This window comes from Pristiophorus japonicus, chromosome 27 (genome assembly GCF_044704955.1).
Source record: "Pristiophorus japonicus isolate sPriJap1 chromosome 27, sPriJap1.hap1, whole genome shotgun sequence".
In the NCBI taxonomy this organism is placed as follows: Eukaryota; Metazoa; Chordata; class Chondrichthyes; family Pristiophoridae; genus Pristiophorus; species Pristiophorus japonicus.
Window position 1 is genome coordinate 3,721,628 of NC_092003.1, and position 22,334 is coordinate 3,743,961.

At 57.6% G+C, this 22,334-nt stretch overlaps 1 protein-coding gene across 9 annotated transcripts in view; it reads left to right on the forward strand.

Moving 5' to 3' along the window:
- Nucleotides 1–17,396, forward strand: part of LOC139239418 (atlastin-2-like) — a 50,248-nt gene extending 32,852 nt beyond the window's left edge. For all 9 annotated transcript variants that reach the window (XM_070868132.1, XM_070868129.1, XM_070868136.1 and 6 more), the window contains 4 exons: nucleotides 2,613–2,669; nucleotides 5,949–6,020; nucleotides 13,004–13,435; nucleotides 15,878–17,396. In XM_070868132.1, coding sequence (XP_070724233.1) covers nucleotides 2,613–2,669; nucleotides 5,949–6,020; nucleotides 13,004–13,435; nucleotides 15,878–15,958 — 642 coding nt within the window. In that variant the 3' untranslated portion in view covers nucleotides 15,959–17,396. The remainder of the gene's footprint in view (nucleotides 1–2,612; nucleotides 2,670–5,948; nucleotides 6,021–13,003; nucleotides 13,436–15,877) is intronic.
- The last annotated feature ends 4,938 nt before the right edge of the window (nucleotides 17,397–22,334 follow it).

Consider the following 22,334-nt stretch of genomic DNA (forward strand, 5'->3'; position numbering starts at 1 on the left):
ACCACTTGGGTCTCACCCCAATGGGCGCTCACCCACCATTGCGAGCGTGATGGGTTGGCGGTGCGAGAGGGGCCACCCTGCGTTCCCACTGCGCTTTGCCGTGTGGCCGGAGGCGCGCGCCCCGCGGGGAACTGCTCGGCGGAATGATGCCCGCACCGGCTCGGTTCAGCCGCATTCACCGGGGGTTTTAAACGGCTTCGAGCGAGGCTGCTCGGTCACGGCGAGTCAAGATTCAGGCGTTTACATAAGAAACGGGAGCAGGAGTCGGCCATTCGGCCCCTCGAGCCTGCTCCGCCATTTAATACGATCGCGGCTGATCCGATCATGGACTCAGCTCCACTTCCCCGCCCGCTCCCCATAACCCTTCACTCCCTTATCGCTCAAAACTCTGTCTATCTCCACCTTAAATATATTCAATGTCCCAGCCTCCACAGCTCTCTGGGGCAGAGAATTCCACAGATTTACAACCCTCTGAGAGTAGAAATTCCTCCTCATCTCAGTTTTAAATGGGCGGCCCCTTATTCTAAGACCATGCCCCCTAGTTCTAGTCTCCCCCATCAGTGGAAACATCCTCTCTGCATCCACCTTGTCAAGCCCCCTCATAATCTGATACGTTTCGATAAGATCACCTCTCATTCTTCTAAACTCCAATGAGTAGAAGCCCAACCTACTCAACCTTTCCTCATAAGACAGCCCCCTCATCTCAGGAATCAACCGAGTGAACCTTCTCTGAACTGCCTCCAATGCAAAGTATATCCCTCCTGAAATATGGAAACCAAAACTGCACGCAGTATTCCAGGTGTGGCCTCACCAATACCCTGTATAACTGGAGCAAGACTTCCCTGCTTTTATACTCCATCCCCTTTGCAATAAAGGCCAAGACACCATTGGCCTTCCTGATCACTTGCTGTACCTGCATACTATCCTTTTGTGTTTCATGCACAAGTAACCCCCAGGTCCCGCTGTACTGCGCCACTTTGCAATCTTTCTCCATTTAAATAATAACTTGTTTTGTAATTTTTCCTGCCAAAGTGGATAACCTCACACTTTCCCACATTATACTCCATCTGCCAAATGTTTGCCCACTCACTTAGTCTGTCCATATCCCTTTGCAGATTTTTTGTGTCCTCCTAACAACTTGCTTTCCCACCCATCTTTGTATCGTCAGCAAACTTGGCTACATTACACTCGGTCCCTTCATTCAAGTCGTTAATATAGATTGTAAATAGTTGAGGCCCCTTTAACATATTAAAATGTCCCAAGATGCTTCACAGGGGCGTAAATCAGACACACTCTGACCCCGAGCCACATAAGGAGATATTGGGACAGGCGACCAAAAGCTGGGTCAGAGGTCGGTTTTAAGGAGCGTCTTAAAGGAGGAGAGAGAGGCGGAGAGGTTTAGGGAGGGAGTTCCAGAGCTTGGGGGCCCAGGCAGCTGAAGGCACGGCCACCGATGGTGGAGCGATGGAAATCGGGGGATGGGCAAGAGGGCAGAATTGGAGGAGCGCGGATATTTCGGGGGGGTGTAGGAGGTTACAAAAATAGGGAGGTGAGTAGGGCTGGAGGGGGTTACAGAGATAGGGAGGGGTGTAGAGACTGGAGGGGGTTACAGAGATAGGGAGGGGTGTAGGGGCTGGAGGAGGATACAGAGATAGGGAGGGGTGTAGGGGCTGGAGGAGGATACAGAGATAGGGAGGGGTGTAGGGCTAGAGGAGGTTACAGAGATAGGGAGGGGTGTAGGGGCTGGAGGGGGTTACAGAGTTAGGGAGGGGTGTAGAGACTGGAGGAGGTTACAGAGATAGGGAGGGGTGTAGGGGCTGGAGGGGGTTACAGAGTTAGGGAGGGGTGTAGAGACTGGAGGAGGTTACAGAGATAGGGAGGGGTGTAGGGGCTGGAGGAGGTTACAGAGATAGGGAGGGGTGTAGGGGCTGGAGGAGGTTACAGAGATAGGGAGGGGTGTAGGGGCTGGAGGGGGTTACAGAGATAGGGAGGGGTGTAGGGCTAGAGGAGGTTACTGAGATAGGGAGGGGTGTAGGGGCTGGAGGAGGTTACAGAGATAGGGAGGGGTGTAGGGGCTGGAGGAGGTTACAGAGATAGGGAGGGGTGTAGGGGCTGGAGGGGGTTACAGAGATAGGGAGGGGTGTAGGGGCTGGAGGAGGTTACAGAGATAGGGAGGGGTGTAGGGACTGGAGGAGGTTACAGAGATCGGGAGGTGTGTAGGGGCTGGAGGAGGTTACAGAGATAGGGAGGGGTGTAGGGGCTGGAGGAGGTTACAGAGATAGGGAGGGGTGTAGGGGCTGGAAGAGGTTACAGAGATAGGGAGGGGTGTAGAGACTGGAGGGGGTTACAGAGATAGGGAGGGGGTCGGAACTGGAGGAGGTTACAGAGTTAGGGAGGGGTGTAGAGACTGGAGGGGGTTACAGAGATAGGGAGGGGTGTAGGGGCTGGAGGAGGTTACAGAGATAGGGAGGGGGTCGGGAGCACAGCGCGGGATCAGACAGCATGTTGAGGTTGCAGACAGTATGGTTGGGCCTCGCCCATGGCGGGTGGTACTCTGTGCATCTCCCCACAACCGCCTCACCCTGCTCTCTCGCTGTGCTTTGTCTCTTCAGGCTTACATTAAGATTTTCCAAGGAGACGACCTGCCTCATCCCAGGTCCATACTGGAGGTAAGACCTGCTCCTTTGCTCCCCGGGACACGGCGGCAGTGGTTCGTATCGATCCGTTCAGACGCAAGCTGGATTTCTGAGACAATCCCTTCGGGGGATCCACCCTCGGGGCAATGGGGGACTCGGTGTGGGCAGTGGTGTGTGCTCGAGAGGCACTGGTGCCTTGGGACCTCTGCCTCCTTGAACCCCCCACCCAGGGGTCCCCTCACCTCATCTCTGGCTCTGTTGTAGAGCATCGATAGAGATTGATCGCTGTGATTGGTCACTGCCCACTGCCCTTCTCACCCGTCCCCTATCAACACTCCTTCTCCCGTCCCCTCCACATGCCTCTCTTCCCTCCCTCTCCTTTCCCTCTGTCTCCCTCCCTTTCCTCTCCCTCCTTCTCCCCATCCTGCGACTCATCCCTCTCCCTTCCCCTCCATCTCCTCCCCCTCCGCTCTCTCCCCCTCCCCTCCATCTCCTTCTACTCCTCTCCCTTCCTCTTCCTACCCTCCTCCCCACCCCTCCCTCCTTCTCTTCTCCCTCCCTCCCTCTCTCCTCCCTCCCCCAGGAACACTAAGTCCCGGCCACCACCCCCCAGGCCGAGGTCAGCACGGGCCCACCAGGGACACCCCCCCACCCCCCCGCCCCGCAGGGCTCAGTGCCCCCCCCCCCCCCGCCCCGCAGGGCTCAGTGCCCCCCCCCCCCGCCCCGCAGGGCTCAGTGCCCCCTCGCCCCGCAGGGCTCAGTGCCCCCCCCGCCCCGCAGGGCTCAGTGCCCCCCCCCCCCGCCCCGCAGAGCTCAGTGCCCCCTCGCCCCGCAGGGCTCAGTGCCCCCCCCCGCCCCGCAGGGCTCAGTGCCCCCCCCCCCCGCCCCGCAGGGCTCAGTGCCCCCCCGCCCCGCAGGGCTCAGTGCCCCCCCGCCCCGCAGGGCTCAGTGCCCCCCCCCGCCCCGCAGGGCTCAGTGCCCCCCCCCCCCACCCCGCAGGGCTCAGTGCCCCCCCGCCCCGCAGGGCTCAGTGCCCCCCCCCCGCCCCGCAGGGCTCAGTGCCCCCCCCCCGCCCCGCAGGGCTCAGTGCCCCCCCCCCGCCCCGCAGGGCTCAGTGCCCCCCCCCCGCCCCGCAGGGCTCAGTGCCCCCCCCCGCCCCGCAGAGCTCAGTGCCCCCCTCCCCGCCCCGCAGAGCTCAGTGCCCCCCCCCCGCCCCGCAGGGCTCAGTGCCCCCCCCCGCCCCGCAGAGCTCAGTGCCCCCCCCCCGCCCCGCAGAGCTCAGTGCCCCCCCCCCGCCCCGCAGGGCTCAGTGCCCCCCCCCCCGCCCCGCAGGGCTCAGTGCCCCCCCCCCGCCCCGCAGAGTTCAGTGCCCCCCCCCCGCCCCGCCCCGCAGGGCTCAGTGCCCCCCCCCCCCGCCCCGCAGGGCTCAGTGCCCCCCCCCCCGCCCCGCAGGGCTCAGTGCCCCCCCCCCCCGCCCCGCAGGGCTCAGTGCCCCCCCCCCGCCCCGCAGGGCTCAGTGCCCCCCCCCCGCCCCGCAGGGCTCAGTGCCCCCCCCCCCCCGCCCCGCAGGGCTCAGTGCCCCCCCCCCCCCGCCCCGCAGGGCTCAGTGCCCCCCCCCCCCGCCCCGCAGGGCTCAGTGCCCCCCCCCCGCCCCGCAGGGCTCAGTGCCCCCCCCCGCCCCGCAGGGCTCAGTGCCCCCCCCCCCAGTTCCTTTACCCAGCGACTCCTCCATACCCTGGGTCACGGGAAAGGGCCGGGTATAGCCCCCCAGTTCCTTTACCCAGCGACTCCTCTGTACCCTGGGTCACGGGGAAGGGCCAGGCGAGCCCCCCAGTTCCTTTACCCAGTGACTCTGACATACCCTGGGTCACGGGGAAGGGCCGGGTAGAGCCCCCCAGTTCCTTTACCCAGTGACTCTGACATACCCTGGGTCACGGGGAAGGGCCGGGTAGAGCCCCCCAGTTCCTTTACCCAGTGATTCTGACCTACCCTGGGTCACGGGGAAGGGCCGGGTAGAGCCCCCCAGTTCCTTTACCCAGCGACTTTGACCTACCCTGGGTCACGGGGAAGGGCCGGGTAGAGCCCCCCAGTTCCTTTACCCAGTGATTCTGACATACCCTGGGTCACGGGGAAGGGCCGGGTAGAGCCCCCCAGTGCCTTTACCCAGTGACTCTGACATACCCTGGGTCACGGGGAAGGGCTGGGTAAAGCCCCCCAGTTCCTTTACCCAGTGACTCCTCCGTACCCTGGGTCACGGGGAAGGGCCGGGTAGAGCCCCCCAGTTCCTTTACCCAGTGACTCTGACATACCCTGGGTCACGGGGAAGGGCCGGGTAGAGCCCCCCAGTTCCTTTACCCAGTGACTCTGACCTACCCTGGGTCACGGGGAAGGGCCGGGTAGAGCCCCCCAGTTCCTTTACCCAGTGACTCTGACATACCCTGGGTCACGGGGAAGGGCCGGGTAGAGCCCCCCAGTTCCTTTACCCAGCGACTCTGACCTACCCTGGGTCACGGGGAAGGGCCGGGTAGAGCCCCCCAGTTCCTTTACCCAGCGACTCTGACATACCCTGGGTCACGGGGAAGGGCCGGGTAGAGCCCCCCAGTTCCTTTACCCAGCGACTTTGACCTACCCTGGGTCACGGGGAAGGGCCGGGTAGAGCCCCCCAGTTCCTTTACCCAGTGACTCTGACATACCCTGGGTCACGGGGAAGGGCTGGGTAGAGCCCCCCAGTTCCTTTACCCAGTGACTCTGACATACCCTGGGTCACAGGGAAGGGCCGGGTAGAGCCCCCCAGTTCCTTTACCCAGCGACTCTGACCTACCCTGGGTCACGGGGAAGGGCCGGGTAGAGCCCCCCAGTTCCTTTACCCAGCGACTCTGACATACCCTGGGTCACGGGGAAGGGCCGGGTAGAGCCCCCCAGTTCCTTTACCCAGCGACTCTGACCTACCCTGGGTCACGGGGAAGGGCCGGGTAGAGCCCCCCAGTTCCTTTACCCAGCGACTCTGACCTACCCTGGGTCACGGGGAAGGGCCGGGTAGAGCCCCCCAGTTCCTTTACCCAGCAACTCTGACATACCCTGGGTCACGGGGAAGGGCCGGGTAGAGCCCCCCAGTTCCTTTACCCAGCGACTCTGACCTACCCTGGGTCACGGGGAAGGGCCGGGTAGAGCCCCCCAGTGCCCGAGCTGAGGTGCCCAGACGATGCGAGGACGAGCAGGGCACGGCCTGTATATCCAGACCAGCGCTCGCCAGGGCGACCGGACTGGACGAGACTTTTCGAAGAGCATAAACTCACTCTTTGTCTTTAACAGGCGACAGCAGAAGCCAATAACCGATCGGCCATTACTTTGGCCAAGGAGTATTACCACAACGCAATGGAGCAGGTAGGCTGGGCTTCGTTGTCCAATAACCCCAGGCCGGGGACCTTGGTGGTTGGCACACATTCGCCACCCGTTGATGTGAAACTTCACAGAATATCACAGCACAGAGCGAGCATGTCATGTATTTGCTTCATGGGCTCTTTGCTGAAGAATTCACAGCAACATATTGCTATGAAGAACTAGTTGGTTTATTAGCAAAAGGTTTAACAATCACACCACACATTACCAGTTCATCCACCAGGCTCACAACCACCTGCCCCATCGTGGATGCCCTGAACCCAACTGGCTGGGGTTTTATTGAGTCTTGTGAACGTCACGTGACTGGCTAAGCCCCTCCCAACGCAACAGCTCTCCCAGCCGCTGAGCATGCTTACCGGTGCATTCATTACAGAGGCCATTCAACCCATCGCACCCGTACTGGTTCTCTGCAAGAGCTATCCCAAATAGAAACATAGAAATTTACAGGGCAGAAGGAGGCCATTCCGGCCCATCGTGTCCGCGCCGGCCGACAAAGAGCCGCACGGCCCTCGGTCAGCAGCCCTGAAGGTTACATATAAACCTATGAACAATGACGGAAGGGCAAAGAGCACCCGGCCCAACCAGTCCACCCCACACAACTGCGACACCCCTTACACTGAAACATTCTACACTCCACCCCAACCGGAGCCATGGGATCTCCTGGGAGAGGCAAAAACCAGATAACAACCCAGGCCAACTTAGGGAGAAGAAATCTGGGAAAATTCCTCTCCGACCCATCCAGGTGATTGAAACTAGATCAGGAGATCACCCTGGCCATATTCTATTCCCTGCAGTACTTACCATTATATCTGCACCGTCCAACAAAAGGTCATCCAGTCTAATCCCAATTACCAGCTCTAGGTCCATAACCCTGCAGGTTACAGCACTTTAAAAACCATTCCCCTCGACTCCCTCACTCCCAACCACCCTACTTTCCTTTTGAAAGGCACTATATAATTGCTTTATTTCTTTAATGTACGGCACAAACACAGGCCACTGGGCCCCACCGATCCGTGTCGGGGGTTTATGTCCCACCGCTCCGTGTCGGGGTTTATGTCCCACCGCTCCGTGCCGGGGTTTATGCCCCACCGCTCCGTGTCGGGGTTTATGTCCCACCGCTCCGTGCCGGGGTTTATGCCCCACCGCTCCGTGCCGGGGTTTATGTCCCACCGCTTCGTGCCGGGGTTTATGCCCCACCGCTCCGTGCCGGGATTTATGTCCCACCGCTCCGTGCCGGGGTTTATGTCCCACCGCTCCGTGCCGGGGTTTATGCCCCACCGCTCCGTGCCGGGATTTATGTCCCACCGCTCCGTGCCGAGGTTTATGTCCCACCGCTCCGTGCCGGGGTTTATGTCCCACCGCTCCGTGCCGGGGTTTATGTCCCACCGCTCCGTGCCGGGGTTTATGCCCCACACTCCCCCTCCCACCCCTCTCCATCTCCCCCCATCACCCCATCCTTCTATCCCTCTCTCCCCCGTGTGTTTATCCAGCTTCCCCTTAAATACATCGATACTATTCACCTCAACACCTCCCTGTGGCAGCGAGTTCCACATTCTCACCGCTCTCGGGGTAAAGAAGTTTCTCCTGAATTCCCCATTGGGGTTTATCAGTGACTGTCTGATATTGGTGGCCCCCAGTTCTGGTCTCCCCCACAAGGGGGAACATTCTCCACATCTACCCTATCGAACCCCCTTCATCATTTTACAGACCTCTGTCGGGTTCAAGGCTCGTTCTTGCAGTTCAGTTACAAATCAGCCACGATCTAATTAGATGGCGGAACAGGCTCGAGGGGCTGAATGGCCTCCTCCTGTTCCTAATGTAACAGACTCGAGGGGCTGAATCAACTCCTCCTGTTCCTAATGTAACAGGCTCGAGGGGCTGAATGAACTCCTCCTGTTCCTAATGTAACAGGCTCGAGGGGCTGAATGAACTCCTCCTTTCCTAATGTAACAGGCTCGAGGGGCTGAATGAACTCCTCCTGTTCCTAATGTAACAGGCTCGAGGGGCTGAATGGCCTCCTCTTGTTCCCAATGTAACAGGCTCAAGGGGCTGAATGAACTCCTCCTGTTCCTAATGTAACAGGCTCGAGGGGTTGAATGGCCTCCTCCTGTTCCTAATGTAACAGGCTCGAGGGGCTGAATGGCCTCCTCCTGTTCCTAATGTAACAGGCTCGAGGGGCTGAATGGCCACCTCCTGTTCCTAATGTAACAGGCTCGAGGGGCTGAATGGCCTCCTCCTGTTCCCAATGTAACAGGCTCGAGGGGCTGAATGGGCTCCTCCTGTTCCCAAAGTAACAGGCTCGAGGGGCTGAATGGGCTCCTCCTGTTCCCAATGTAACAGGCTCGAGGGGCTGAATGGCCTCCTCCTGTTCCTAATGTAACAGACTCGAGGGGCTGAATCAACTCCTCCTGTTCCTAATGTAACAGGCTCGAGGGGCTGAATGGGCTCCTCCTGTTCCTAATGTAACAGGCTCGAGGGGCTGAATGAACTCCTCCTGTTCCTAATGTAACAGGCTCGAGGGGCTGAATGAACTCCTCCTGTTCCTAATGTAACGGGCTCGAGGGGCTGAATGGCCTCCTCCTGTTCCTAATGTAACAGGCTCGAGGGGTTGAATGGCCTCCTCCTGTTCCTAATGTAACAGGCTCGAGGAGCTGAATGGCCTCCTCCTGTTCCTAATGTAACAGGCTCGAGGGGCTGAATGGCCACCTCCTGTTCCTAATGTAACAGGCTCGAGGGGCTGAATGGCCTCCTCCTGTTCCCAATGTAACAGGCTCGAGGGGCTGAATGGGCTCCTCCTGTTCCCAATGTAACAGGCTCGAGGGGCTGAATGGGCTCCTCCTGTTCCCAATGTAACAGGCTCGAGGGGCTGAATGGCCTCCTCCTGTTCCTAATGTAACAGACTCGAGGGGCTGAATGAACTCCTCCTGTTCCTAATGTAACAGGCTCGAGGGGCTGAATGGGCTCCTCCTGTTCCTAATGTAACAGGCTCGAGGGGCTGAATGAACTCCTCCTGTTCCTAATGTAACAGGCTCGAGGGGCTGAATGAACTCCTCCTGTTCCTAATGTAACAGGCTCGAGGGGCTGAATGGCCTCCTCCTGTTCCCAATGTAACAGGCTCGAGGGGCTGAATGAACTCCTCCTGTTCCTAATGTAACAGGCTCGAGGGGTTGAATGGCCTCCTCCTGTTCCTAATGTAACAGGCTCGAGGGGCTGAATGGCCTCCTCCTTTTCCTAATGTAACAGGCTCGAGGGGCTGAATGGCCACCTCCTGTTCCTAATGTAACAGGCTCGAGGGGCTGAATGGCCTCCTCCTGTTCCCAATGTAACAGGCTCGAGGGGCTGAATGGGCTCCTCCTGTTCCCAATGTAACAGGCTCGAGGGGCTGAATGGGCTCCTCCTGTTCCCAATGTAACAGGCTCGAGGGGCTGAATGGCCTCCTCCTGTTCCTAATGTAACAGACTCGAGGGGCTGAATCAACTCCTCCTGTTCCTAATGTAACAGGCTCGAGGGGCTGAATGGGCTCCTCCTGTTCCTAATGTAACAGGCTCGAGGGGCTGAATGAACTCCTCCTGTTCCTAATGTAACAGGCTCGAGGGGCTGAATGAACTCCTCCTGTTCCTAATGTAACAGGCTCGAGGGGCTGAATGGCCTCCTCCTGTTCCCAATGTAACAGGCTCGAGGGGCTGAATGAACTCCTCCTGTTCCTAATGTAACAGGCTCGAGGGGTTGAATGGCCTCCTCCTGTTCCTAATGTAACAGGCTCGAGGGGCTGAATGGCCTCCTCCTGTTCCTAATGTAACAGGCTCAAGGGGCTGAATGGCCACCTCCTGTTCCTAATGTAACAGGCTCGAGGGGCTGAATGGCGTCCTCCTGTTCCCAATGTAACAGGCTCGAGGGGCTGAATGGGCTCCTCCTGTTCCCAATGTAACAGGCTCGAGGGGCTGAATGGGCTCCTCCTGTTCCCAATGTAACAGGCTCGAGGGGCTGAATGGCCTCCTCCTGTTCCCAATGTAACAGGCTCGAGGGGCTGAATGAACTCCTCCTGTTCCTAATGTAACAGGCTCGAGGGGTTGAATGGCCTCCTCCTGTTCCTAATGTAACAGGCTCGAGGGGCTGAATGGCCTCCTCCTGTTCCTAATGTAACAGGCTCAAGGGGCTGAATGGCCACCTCCTGTTCCTAATGTAACAGGCTCGAGGGGCTGAATGGCGTCCTCCTGTTCCCAATGTAACAGGCTCGAGGGGCTGAATGGGCTCCTCCTGTTCCCAATGTAACAGGCTCGAGGGGCTGAATGGGCTCCTCCTGTTCCCAATGTAACAGGCTCGAGGGGCTGAATGGCCTCCTCCTGTTTCTAATGTAACAGACTCGAGGGGCTGAATCAACTCCTCCTGTTCCTAATGTAACAGGCTCGAGGGATGAATGAACTCCTCCTGTTCCTAATGTAACAGGCTCGAGGGGCTGAATGAACTCCTCCTGTTCCTAATGTAACAGGCTCGAGGGGCTGAATGGCCTCCTCCTGTTCCCAATGTAACAGGCTCGAGGGGCTGAATGAACTCCTCCTGTTCCTAATGTAACAGGCTCGAGGGGTTGAATGGCCTCCTCCTGTTCCTAATGTAACAGGCTCGAGGGGCTGAATGGCCTCCTCCTGTTCCTAATGTAACAGACTCGAGGGGCTGAATGGCCTCCTCCTGTTCCTAATGTAACAGGCTCGAGGGGCTGAATGGCCTCCTCCTGTTCCCAATGTAACAGGCTCGAGGGGCTGAATGGCCACCTCCTGTTCCTAATGTAACAGGCTCGAGGGGCTGAATGGCCTCCTCCTGTTCCTAATGTAACAGGCTCGAGGGGCTGAATAGGCTCCTCCTGTTCCCAATGTAACAGGCTCGAGGGGCTGAATGGGCTCCACCTGTTCCCAATGTAACAGGCTCGAGGGGCTGAATGGCCTCCTCCTGTTCCTAATGTAACAGGCTCGAGGGGCTGAATGGCCTCCTCCTGTTCCTAATGTAACAGGCTCGAGGGACTGAATGGCCTCCTTCTGTTCCTAATGTAACAGGCTCGAGGGGCTGAATGGCCTCCTCCTGTTCCTAATGTAACAGGCTCGAGGGACTGAATGGCCTCCTTCTGTTCCTAATGTAACAGGCTCGAGGGGCTGAATGGTCTCCTCCTGTTCCTAATGTAACAGGCTCGAGGGGCTGAATGAACTCCTCCTGTTCCTAATGTAACAGGCTCGAGGGGCTGAATGAACTCCTCCTGTTCCTAATGTAACAGGCTCGAGGGGCTGAATGGCCTCCTCCTGTTCCCAATGTAACAGGCTCGAGGGGCTGAATGAACTCCTCCTGTTCCTAATGTAACAGGCTCGAGGGGTTGAATGGCCTCCTCCTGTTCCTAATGTAACAGGCTCGAGGGGCTGAATGGCCTCCTCCTGTTCCTAATGTAACAGGCTCAAGGGGCTGAATGGCCACCTCCTGTTCCTAATGTAACAGGCTCGAGGGGCTGAATGGCGTCCTCCTGTTCCCAATGTAACAGGCTCGAGGGGCTGAATGGGCTCCTCCTGTTCCCAATGTAACAGGCTCGAGGGGCTGAATGGGCTCCTCCTGTTCCCAATGTAACAGGCTCGAGGGGCTGAATGGCCTCCTCCTGTTCCTAATGTAACAGACTCGAGGGGCTGAATCAACTCCTCCTGTTCCTAATGTAACAGGCTCGAGGGGCTGAATGAACTCCTCCTGTTCCTAATATAACAGGCTCGAGGGGCTGAATGAACTCCTCCTGTTCCTAATGTAACAGGCTCGAGGGGCTGAATGGCCTCCTCCTGTTCCCAATGTAACAGGCTCGAGGGGCTGAATGAACTCCTCCTGTTCCTAATGTAACAGGCTCGAGGGGTTGAATGGCCTCCTCCTGTTCCTAATGTAACAGGCTCGAGGGGCTGAATGGCCTCCTCCTGTTCCTAATGTAACAGACTCGAGGGGCTGAATGGCCTCCTCCTGTTCCTAATGTAACAGGCTCGAGGGGCTGAATGGCCTCCTCCTGTTCCCAATGTAACAGGCTCGAGGGGCTGAATGGCCACCTCCTGTTCCTAATGTAACAGGCTCGAGGGGCTGAATGGCCTCCTCCTGTTCCTAATGTAACAGGCTCGAGGGGCTGAATAGGCTCCTCCTGTTCCCAATGTAACAGGCTCGAGGGGCTGAATGGGCTCCACCTGTTCCCAATGTAACAGGCTCGAGGGGCTGAATGGCCTCCTCCTGTTCCTAATGTAACAGGCTCGAGGGGCTGAATGGCCTCCTCCTGTTCCTAATGTAACAGGCTCGAGGGACTGAATGGCCTCCTTCTGTTCCTAATGTAACAGGCTCGAGGGGCTGAATGGCCTCCTCCTGTTCCTAATGTAACAGGCTCGAGGGACTGAATGGCCTCCTTCTGTTCCTAATGTAACAGGCTCGAGGGGCTGAATGGTCTCCTCCTGTTCCTAATGTAACAGGCTCGAGGGGCTGAATGAACTCCTCCTGTTCCTAATGTAACAGGCTCGAGGGGCTGAATGGCCTCCTCCTGTTCCTAATGTAACAGGCTCGAGGGACTGAATGGCCTCCTTCTGTTCCTAATGTAACAGGCTCGAGGGGCTGAATGGTCTCCTCCTGTTCCCAATGTAACAGGCTCGAGGGGCTGAATGGCCTCCTCCTGTTCCTAATGTAACAGGCTCGAGGGGCTGAATGGCCTCCTCCTGTTCCTAATGTAACAGGCTCGAGGGACTGAATGGCCTCCTCCTGTTCCTAATGTAACAGGCTCGAGGGGCTGAATGGTCTCCTCCTGTTCCTAATGTAACAGGCTCGAGGGGCTGAATGGGCTCCTCCTGTTCCTAATGTAACGGGCTCGAGGGGCTGAATGAACTCCTCCTGTTCCTAATGTAACAGGCTCGAGGGGCTGAATGAACTCCTCCTGTTCCGACACTGTTCTGAAACGATGTTTGCACCTCCCTGTGCAGATGTGCGGAGGAGACAAGCCCTACATGGCCCCCAGCAAGCTGCGCGAGCGACACTTTGTGTACCGAGAGACGGCCGTGGAGAAGTTCGGCTCCATGAAGAAGATGGGGGGAAGCAGGATGAGCGAACGTTACCAACAGCAGCTGGAGGCAGACATGGACGAGATGCTGGAGAGCTATCTCAAGTTTAACCGCAGCAAGAATTTCTTCAGCATTGTACGCACGCCAGCCGCCATGTTGCTGGTCATCATCATAATGCAGCTGGTGTCGGGCTTCCTGGGGCTGCTGGGCCTCGGGTTCCTCACCGTCTTCTTCAACTTCATCATCGGCATCACCATCCTCTCCCTGATGACCTGGATGTACATCAAGTACACGGGCCAGAGCCCGCTGATGGGTGAGATCATCGACGCAGTCAGCGACTGGATCCTGGGCCTGGTGAGCACCGCGCTGTCGGAGGGGCAGTACTGAGGGAGCGCCGTACTGCGCTGTCGGAGGGGAGGTACTGAGGGAGCGCCGTACTGTCGGAGGGGCGGTACTGAGGGAGCGCCGTACTGTCAGAGGGGCGGTACTGAGGGAGCACCGTACTGCGCTGTCGGAGGGGAGGTACTGAGGGAGCGCCGTACTGCGCTGTCGGAGGGGAGGTACTGAGGGAGCGCATACTGCACTGTCGGAGGGGAGGTACTGAGGGAGCACCATACTGCGCTGTCGGAGGGGCAGTACTGAGGGAGCACCATACTGCGCTGTCGGAGGGGCGGTACTGAGGGAGCGCATACTGCACTGTCGGAGGGGAGGTACTGAGGGAGCACCATACTGCGCTGTCGGAGGGGCAGTACTGAGGGAGCACCATACTGCACTGTCGGAGGGGCGGTACTGAGGGAGCACCATACTGCGCTGTCGGAGGGGCAGTACTGAGGGAGCGCCATACTGCACTGTCGGAGGGGAGGTACTGAGGGAGCGCCATACTGCGCTGTTGGAGGGGAGGTACTGAGGGAGCGCCATACTGCGCTGTCGGAGGGGCAGTGCTGAGGGAGCGCCGTACTGCGCTGTTGGAGGGGAGGTACTGAGGGAGCGCCATACTGCGCTGTCGGAGGGGACGTACTGAGGGAGCGCCATACTGCGCTGTCGGAGGGGACGTACTGAGGGAGCGCCATACTGCGCTGTCGAAGGGGAGGTACTGAGGGAGTGCTGTACCGCACTGTTAGAGGGGCACTACTGAGGGAGCGCCGTACTGCACTGTCGGAGGGGCAGTGCTGAGGGAGCGCCGTACTGCGCTGTTGGAGGGGAGGTACTGAGGGAGCGCCATACTGCGCTGTCGGAGGGGCAGTACTGAGGGAGCGCTGTACTGAACTGTCGGAGGGGCAGTACTGAGGGAGCGCTGTACTGCACTGTCGGAGGGGCAGTACTGAGGGAGTACCACACTGTCGGAGGGGCAGTACTGAGGGAGCGCCGTACTGCACTGTCAGAGGGGCGGTACTGAGGGAGCGCCATACTGCGCTGTTGGAGGGACAGTACTGAGGGAGTGCCGTACTGCGCTGTAGGAGGGGCAGTGCTGAGGGAGTGCCGTACTGCGCTGTTGGAGGGACAGTACTGAGGGAGCGCCGTACTGCGCTGTTGGAGGGGCAGTACTGAGGGAGCGCCGTACTGTCGGAGGGACAGTACTGAGGGAGCGCCGTACTGTCGGAGGGGCAGTACTGAGGGAGCGCCATACTGCGCTGTCGGAGGGACAGTACTGAGGGAGCGCCGTACTGCGCTGTTGGAGGGGCAGTACTGTGGGAGCGCCGTACTGTCGGAGGGGCAGTACTGAGGGAGCGCCGTACTGTCGGAGGGGCAGTACTGAGGGAGCGCCGTACTGTCGGAGGGGCAGTACTGAGGGAGCGCCGTACTGTCGGAGGGACAGTACTGAGGGAGCGCCGTACTGTCGGAGGGGCAGTACTGAGGGAGCGCCGTACTGCGCTGTCGGAGGGGCAGTGCTGAGGGAGCGCCGTACTGCGCTGTCGGAGGGGCAGTACTGAGGGAGCGCCGCACTGTCGGAGGGGTAGTACTGAGGGAGCGCCGCACTGTAGGAGGGACAGTACTGAGGGAGTGCCGTACTGTCGGAGGGACAGTACTGAGGGAGCGCCGCACTGTCGGAGGGGCAGTGCTGAGGGAGCGCCGCACTGTCGGAGGGGCAGTACTGAGGGAGTGCCGTACTGTCGGAGGGGCAGTACTGAGGGAGCACCGTACTGTCGGAGGGGCAGTACTGAGGGAGTGCCGCACTGCCGGAGGGGCAGTACTGAGGGAGCACCGCACTGTCGGAGGGTCAGTACTGAGAGAGCGCCGCACTGTCGCAGGGGCAGTACTGAGGGAGCGCCGCACTGTCGGAGGGGCAGTACTGAGAGAGCGCCGCACTGTCGGAGGGGCGGTACTGAGGGAGTGCCGCACTGTTGGAGGGGCAGTACTGAGGGAGTGCCGCACTGTCGGAGGGGCAGTACTGAGGGAGCGCCGCACTGTCGGAGGGGCCGTCTTTCGGATGAGACGTTAAACCGAGGCCCCGTCTGCCCCCTCGGGTGGATGTAAAAGATCCCGGGGCCACTATTGGAAGAAGAGCAGGGGAGTTCTCCCCGGTGTCCTGGGGCCAATATTTATCCCTCGACCAACATCACTAAAACAGACGATCCGGGTCATTATCACATCGCTGTGTGTGGGAGCTTGCTGTGCGCAAATTGGCGTTTCCACATTACAACAGTGAGCGCACTCCGATAGTACTTCATTGGCTGTGAGGCGCTGTGGGACGTGGGGTGGGGGTGAAACTGTATAAATGGGAGTCTTTCGACATGTAGTTAGCAATGTGTTGTGTGTGTGCACTGTTTGCTGATGGTGCCTTGCCCTGACTTGCAGTTCTCCCGTCTGATAATCGGCCGTTACATGAACATGCACCAAGCGACCATGATGGCGGGCTTGGCCACCAGACGGAACTAGCCGCCCCCGGACTCGCCTGCTGGCTTCGGCTCACCCTGACACGCCACAGTGCCTTTGGACAAGACTCGCCCGCCTCCGAGCCTGGTGGCTTTCAAACGCTGGAACGTGAAGCCCAGACGCCCCAGAACCAGGCGCTCCCCCGACAGAGATCACTCCACCGTCCATGTGGCTTGAACTGAACGCAACGGCAAGGCCTGTAACGTTTGGAGATGGGTGGTCACTGCCTGGACTCACTGATCACTCTGGAGCAACATCTGGGGGGATCGTGGTGCTGCCTGGTTGCTGTTGGTCGTGGTTCTCTCTGCCTCTCCCGTCGTTCCCCCACCCCACCCCACCCCAACTCTTTCTTCTGTCTCCCTTAGGTGTCAGTTGTGACTCAGTCGGTGGCACGCGTGAGTCAGAAGGTCGTGGGTTCCAGCGCCCGCTCCGATCCAGGCCGACACTCCCCGGTGCCAGTACTGAGGGAGCGCCGTGCTGCGCTGTCGGAGGGGCAGTACTGAGGGAGCGCTGTGCTGCGCTGTCGGAGGGGCAGTACTGAGGGAGTGCCGTACTGCGCTGTCGGAGGGGCAGTACTGAGGGAGCGCTGTGCTGCGCTGTCGGAGGGGCAGTACTGAGGGAGTGCCGTACTGCGCTGTCGGAGGGGCAGTACTGAGGGAGTGCCGTACTGCGCTGTCGGAGGGGCAGTACTGAGGGAGCGCCATACTGCGCTGTCGGAGCGCCAGTACTGAGGGAGTGCCGTACTGCGCTGTCGGAGGGGCAGTACTGAGGGAGTGCCATACTGTGCTGTCGGAGGGGCAGTACTGAGGGAGCGCCGTGCTGCGCTGTCGGAGGGGCAGTACTGAGGGAGTGCTGTGCTGCGCTGTCGGAGCGGCAGTACTGAGGGAGTGCCGTACTGCGCTGTCGGAGGGGCAGTACTGAGGGAGTGCCGTACTGCGCTGTCGGAGGGGCAGTACTGAGGGAGCGCCGTACTGCGCTGTCGGAGGGGCAGTACTGAGGGAGCGCCGTACTGCGCTGTCGGAGGGGCAGTACTGAGGGAGTGCCATACTGTCGGAGGGGCAGTACTGAGGGAGTGCCGCACTGTCGGAGGGGCAGTACTGAGGGAGTGCTGTGCTGCGCTGTCGGAGGGGCAGTACTGAGGGAGCGCCGTACAGCGCTGTCGGAGGGGCAGTACTGAGGGAGTGCTGTGCTGCGCTGTCGGAGGGGCAGTACTGAGGGAGTGCTGTGCTGCGCTGTCGGAGGGGCAGTACTGAGGGAGCGCCGTACTGTCGGAGGGGCAGTACTGAGGGAGCGCCATGCTGCGCTGTCGGAGAAGCAGTACTGAGGGAGCGCCGTACTGCGCTGTCGGAGGGGCAGCACTGAGGGAGCGCCGTACTGCGCTGTCGGAGGGGCAGTACTGAGGGAGCGCCGCACTGCGCTGTCGGAGGGGCAGTACTGAGGGAGCGCCGCACTGCGCTGTCGGAGGGGCAGTACTGAGGGAGCGCCGTACTGCGCTGTCGGAGGGGCAGCACTGAGGGAGCGCCGTACTGCGCTGTCGGAGGGGCAGTACTGAGGGAGCGCCGCACTGCGCTGTCGGAGGGGCAGTACTGAGGGAGCGCCGCACTGCGCTGTCGGAGGGGCAGTACTGAGGGAGCGCCGCACTGCGCTGTCGGAGGGGCAGTACTGAGGGAGCGCCACACTGTCGGAGGGGCCGTCTTTCGGATGAGACATTAAACCGAGGCCCCGTCTGCCCTCTCGGGTGGATGTAAAAGATCCCGGGGCCACTATTGGAAGAAGAGCAGGGGAGTTCTCCCCGGTGTCCTGGGGCCAATATTTATCCCTTGACCAACATCACTAAAACAGATGATTTGGGTCATTATCACATCGCTGTGTGTGGGAGCTTGCTGTGCGCTGTTAGCCTGCTGCGTTGCCCACATTACAGCAGCGACGGCACTTTGCAAAGTACTTCATTGGCTGTGAAGCGCTGTGGGACTTCCTGAGGTGGTGGAAGATGCTGAAAATCTGACAATCGCAGAGCAAATGAACGCCCCTCGGACAATGGTGTAAACAGTGCCACTGTCAGCCCGCGGGGCAGGGAATGCACGGCGGGTGTGAGGTTCAACGGGGGAGGAACCCGGCTCAACATCCCCCCACAAAAAGGAAAAGAGAGAGAGAAGGGGGCAGCTTCCTGTCTCGGGCGGAGACAGAGCCACGACGCACGCTGTAGCCGAACAGCCCACCAACGCACCATGCCGAACGGGACTTTGAGTGCGGTGCCCCGGAGCGCGCCAGGCGCCAGTGAAGTCTGTACCCGCCCCGTAACCATCCCCCCACTCACTGCCAACTACAGGTCAAACCACCGCCTCTTACATGGTGACAAACTGCCGGTGTTCCCCAAAACCTGGGTCTTAACGGGGGTTTAACACTGTTCCCACACAGGGACCCCCCACCACACCCCCAGGTAGAGGCAGCCCACCCTCGAAGGACTTTGTCATATTACCCAGAATTAGCCCCCCCCCACTTCCCGGTTTAGCGTATGTTTAATTTATGAAGAATAAACTGCATTCTAAAAAGTATTTGGGTCTTGTGAGTTCTTTGTTGAAGAATTCATAGCAACACATCGCTATTAAGAACGAGTTGATTTATTGGCAAAAGGTTTAACAATCACACGACACATTACCAGTTCATCCACCAGGCTCACAACCACCTGCCCCATCGTGGATCCCCCGAACCCAACTGGCCGGGGTTTTATTGAGTCTTGTGAACATCACGTGACTGGCTAAGCCCCTCCCAACTCAACAGCTCTACAACTATTTTAAAGGTAACTTTCAATCAAGTGGCCCTCTTTTTCTTTTGAGGGCCCCAACAACTACAAATTAACAATTAAACAGTAAAGGGAACCATAGCGAACCAAATTAAATTAAAATTCTGTTGCCGGGGGCGATGATGCACTCCAGTCGCTCCGGCGCCCACCTCTCGCGGAAGGCCGCGAGCGTACCGGTGGACACCGCGAGCTCCATCTCCAGGGACACCCTGGCTCGGATGTAACCGCAGAAGAGAGGCAGGCGGTCGGGCTGAACGACCGCCCGCTGCCTGGACTGGCTGATGGCCCCCTTGGCCAGGCCCAGGAGCAGGCCCACGAGGAGGCCCTCGGACCTGCCCGCTCCCCTCCGCACAGGGTGCCCCAAGATCAGGGGTGTGGTCTCCAGCTCTACAAACCTGTGAGCATACACACAGCTCCATACATTACAGGTGCGAGATTATTGCTGGATTTATCAGGGTTCGAGGGAACACCCCCTCTCCCTGTCCACTCCCCATTACAAATATAAATTCCCTTGATGCTTGTTACCTGAATGAATCATTACCGTATAGTTCTGATTTTAGGCCCCCCGTAATTGTAAAATGGAAGTGGTTACCGTAAAACCTGGAGTGTACCTGGCGTTGTGTTGGAAAGGCTCACTTGGCAGAATGTTACTCCTCCGCCCAGAGTCTGAAACTTGTGGGTTCCCAGATTTGTATTTTGTCTGTTCAGGTGGATGTTAAAGTTCCCACAGCATTCAAAGTACCACCCCCGCCTCCCATCCCCCGCTACTCCCCTCGCTCCACCATCGGTGGCCGTGCCTTCAGCTGCCTGGGCCCCAAGCTCTGGAACTCCCTCCCTAAACCTCTCCGCCTCTCTCTCCTCCTTTAAGACGCTCCTTAAAACCGACCTCTCTGACCCAGCTTTTGGTCGCCTGTCCCAATATCTCCGTATGTGGCTCGGGGTCAGGGTGTGTCTGATTTACGCCCCTGTGAAGCACCCTGGGAACGTTTCACTACTTTACAGGCGCTATGTGAATGCAAGGTGTTACATCTTGCAATGTGCGGGAGGGTGGGGGAGAGGAGGAGGCTCGGAGGGAAAGGCCGTTTCTTGGGGTAACACTCCTGCGACTGGTGAGAACCTGTTTCAGGTTTTCCAGCGTTTGGAAACATAGAAAATAGGTGCAGGAGTAGTACCTTCGAGCCTGCACCACCATTCGATATGATCATGGCTGATCATTCCCTCAGTACCCCTTTCCTGCTTTCTCTCCATACCCCTTGATCCCTTTAGCCATAAGGGTCACATCTAACTCCCTTTTGAATATATCTAACGAACTGGCCTCAACAACTTTTTGTGGTAGAGAATTCCACAGGTTCACCACTCTCTGAGTGAAGAAGTTTCTCCTCATCTTAGTCCTAAATGGCTTACCCCTTATCCTTAGACTGTGACCCCTGGTTCTGGACTTCCCCAACATCGGGAACATTCTTCCTGCATCTAACCTGTCTAAACCCGTCAGAATTTTATATGTTTCTATGAGATCCCCTCTCATTCTTCTAAATTCCAGTGAATATAAGCCCAGTTGATCCAGTCTCTCCTCATATGTCAGTCCTGCCATTCCTGGAATCAGTCTGGTGAACCTTCGCTGCACTCCCTCAATAGCAAGAACATCCTTCCCCAGATTAGGAGACCAAAACTGAACACAATATTCCAGGTGTGGCCTCACCAAGGCCCTGTACAACTGCAGTAACACTTCCCTGCTCCTAGCTATGAAGGCCAACATACTATTTGCCTTCTTCATCACCTGCTGTACCTGCATGCCAACCTTCAATGACTGATGAACCATAGAAACATAGGAATGAGGAACAGGAGTAGGCCATCTAGCCCCTCGAGCCTGCCCCGCCATTCAATAAGATCATGGCTGATCTGGTCGTGGACTCAGCTCCACTTACCCGCCCTCTCCCCATAACCCTTAATTCCCTTATTGCTTAAAAATCTATCTATCTGTGACTTGAATACATTCAATGAGCTAGCCTCAACTGCTTCCTTGGGCAGAGAATTCCACAGATTCACAACCCTCTGGGAGAAGAAATTCCTTCTCAACTCGGTTTTAAATTGGCTCCCCCGTATTTTGAGGCTGTGCCCCCTAGTTCTAGTCTCCCCGACCACTGGAAACAACCTCTCTGCCTCTATCTTGTCTATCCCTTTCATGATTTTAAATGTTTCTATAAGATCACCCCTCATCCTTCTGAACTCCAACGAGTAAAGACCCAGTCTACTCAATCTATCATCATAAGGTAACCCCCTCATCTCCGGAATCAGCCTCGTGAATCGTCTCTGTATCCCCTCCAAAGCTAGTATATCCTTCCTTAAGTAAGGTGACCAAAACTGCACGCAGTACTCCAGGTGCGGCCTCACCAATACCCTGTACAGTTGCAGCAGGACCTCCCTGCTTTTGTACTCCATCCCTCTCGCAATGAAGGCCAACATTCCATTCGCCTTCCTGATTACCTGCTACACCTGCAAACTAACTTTTTGGGATTCATGCACAAGGACCCCCAGGTCCCTCTGCACCGCAGCATGTTGTAATTTCTCCCCATTCAAATAATATTCCCTTTTACTGTTTTTTTTCCCAAGGTGGATGACCTCACACTTTCCGACATTGTATTCCATCTGCCAAACCTTAGCCCATTCGCTTAACCTATCCAAATCTCCTTGTAGCCTCTCTCTGTCCTCTACACAACCCGCTTTCCCACTAATCTTAGTGTCATCTGCAAATTTTGTTGCACTACACTCTGTCCCCTCCTCTAGGTCATCTATGTATATTGTAAACAGTTGTGGTCCCAGCACCAATCCCTGTGGCACACCACTAACCACTGATTTCCAACCGGAAATGGACCCATTTATCCCGACTCTCTGCTTTCTGTTAGCCAGCCAATTCTCTATCCATGCTAATACATTTCCTCTGACTCCGCGTACCTTTATCTTCTGCAGTAACCTTTTGTGTGGCACCTTATCGAATGCCTTTTGGAAATCTAAATACACCACATCCATCGGTACACATCTATCCACCATGCTCGTTATATCCTCAAAGAATTCCAGTAAATTAGTTAAACATGATTTCCCTTTCATGAATCCATGCTGCGTCTGCTTGATTGCACTATTCCTATCCAGATGTCCCGCTATTTCTTCCTTAATGATAGTTTCAAGCATTTTCCCCACTACAGATGTTAAACTAACCGGCCTATAAGTTACCTGCCTTTTGCCTGCCCCCTTTTTTAAACAGAGGCGTTACATTAGCTGCTCTCCAATCCGCTGGTACCTCCCCAGAGTCCAGAGAATTTTGGTAGATTATAACAAATGCATCTGCTATAACTTCCGCCATCTCTTTTAATACCCTGGGATGCATTTCATCAGGACCAGGGGACTTGTCTACCTTCAATCCCCTTAGTCTGTCCAGCACTACCTCCCTAGTGATAGTGATCATCTCAAGGTCCTCCCTTCCCACGTTCCTATGACCAGCAATTTTTGGCATGGTTTTTGTGTCTTCCACTGTGAAGATGGAAGCAAAATAATTGTTTAAGGTCTCAGCCATTTCCACAT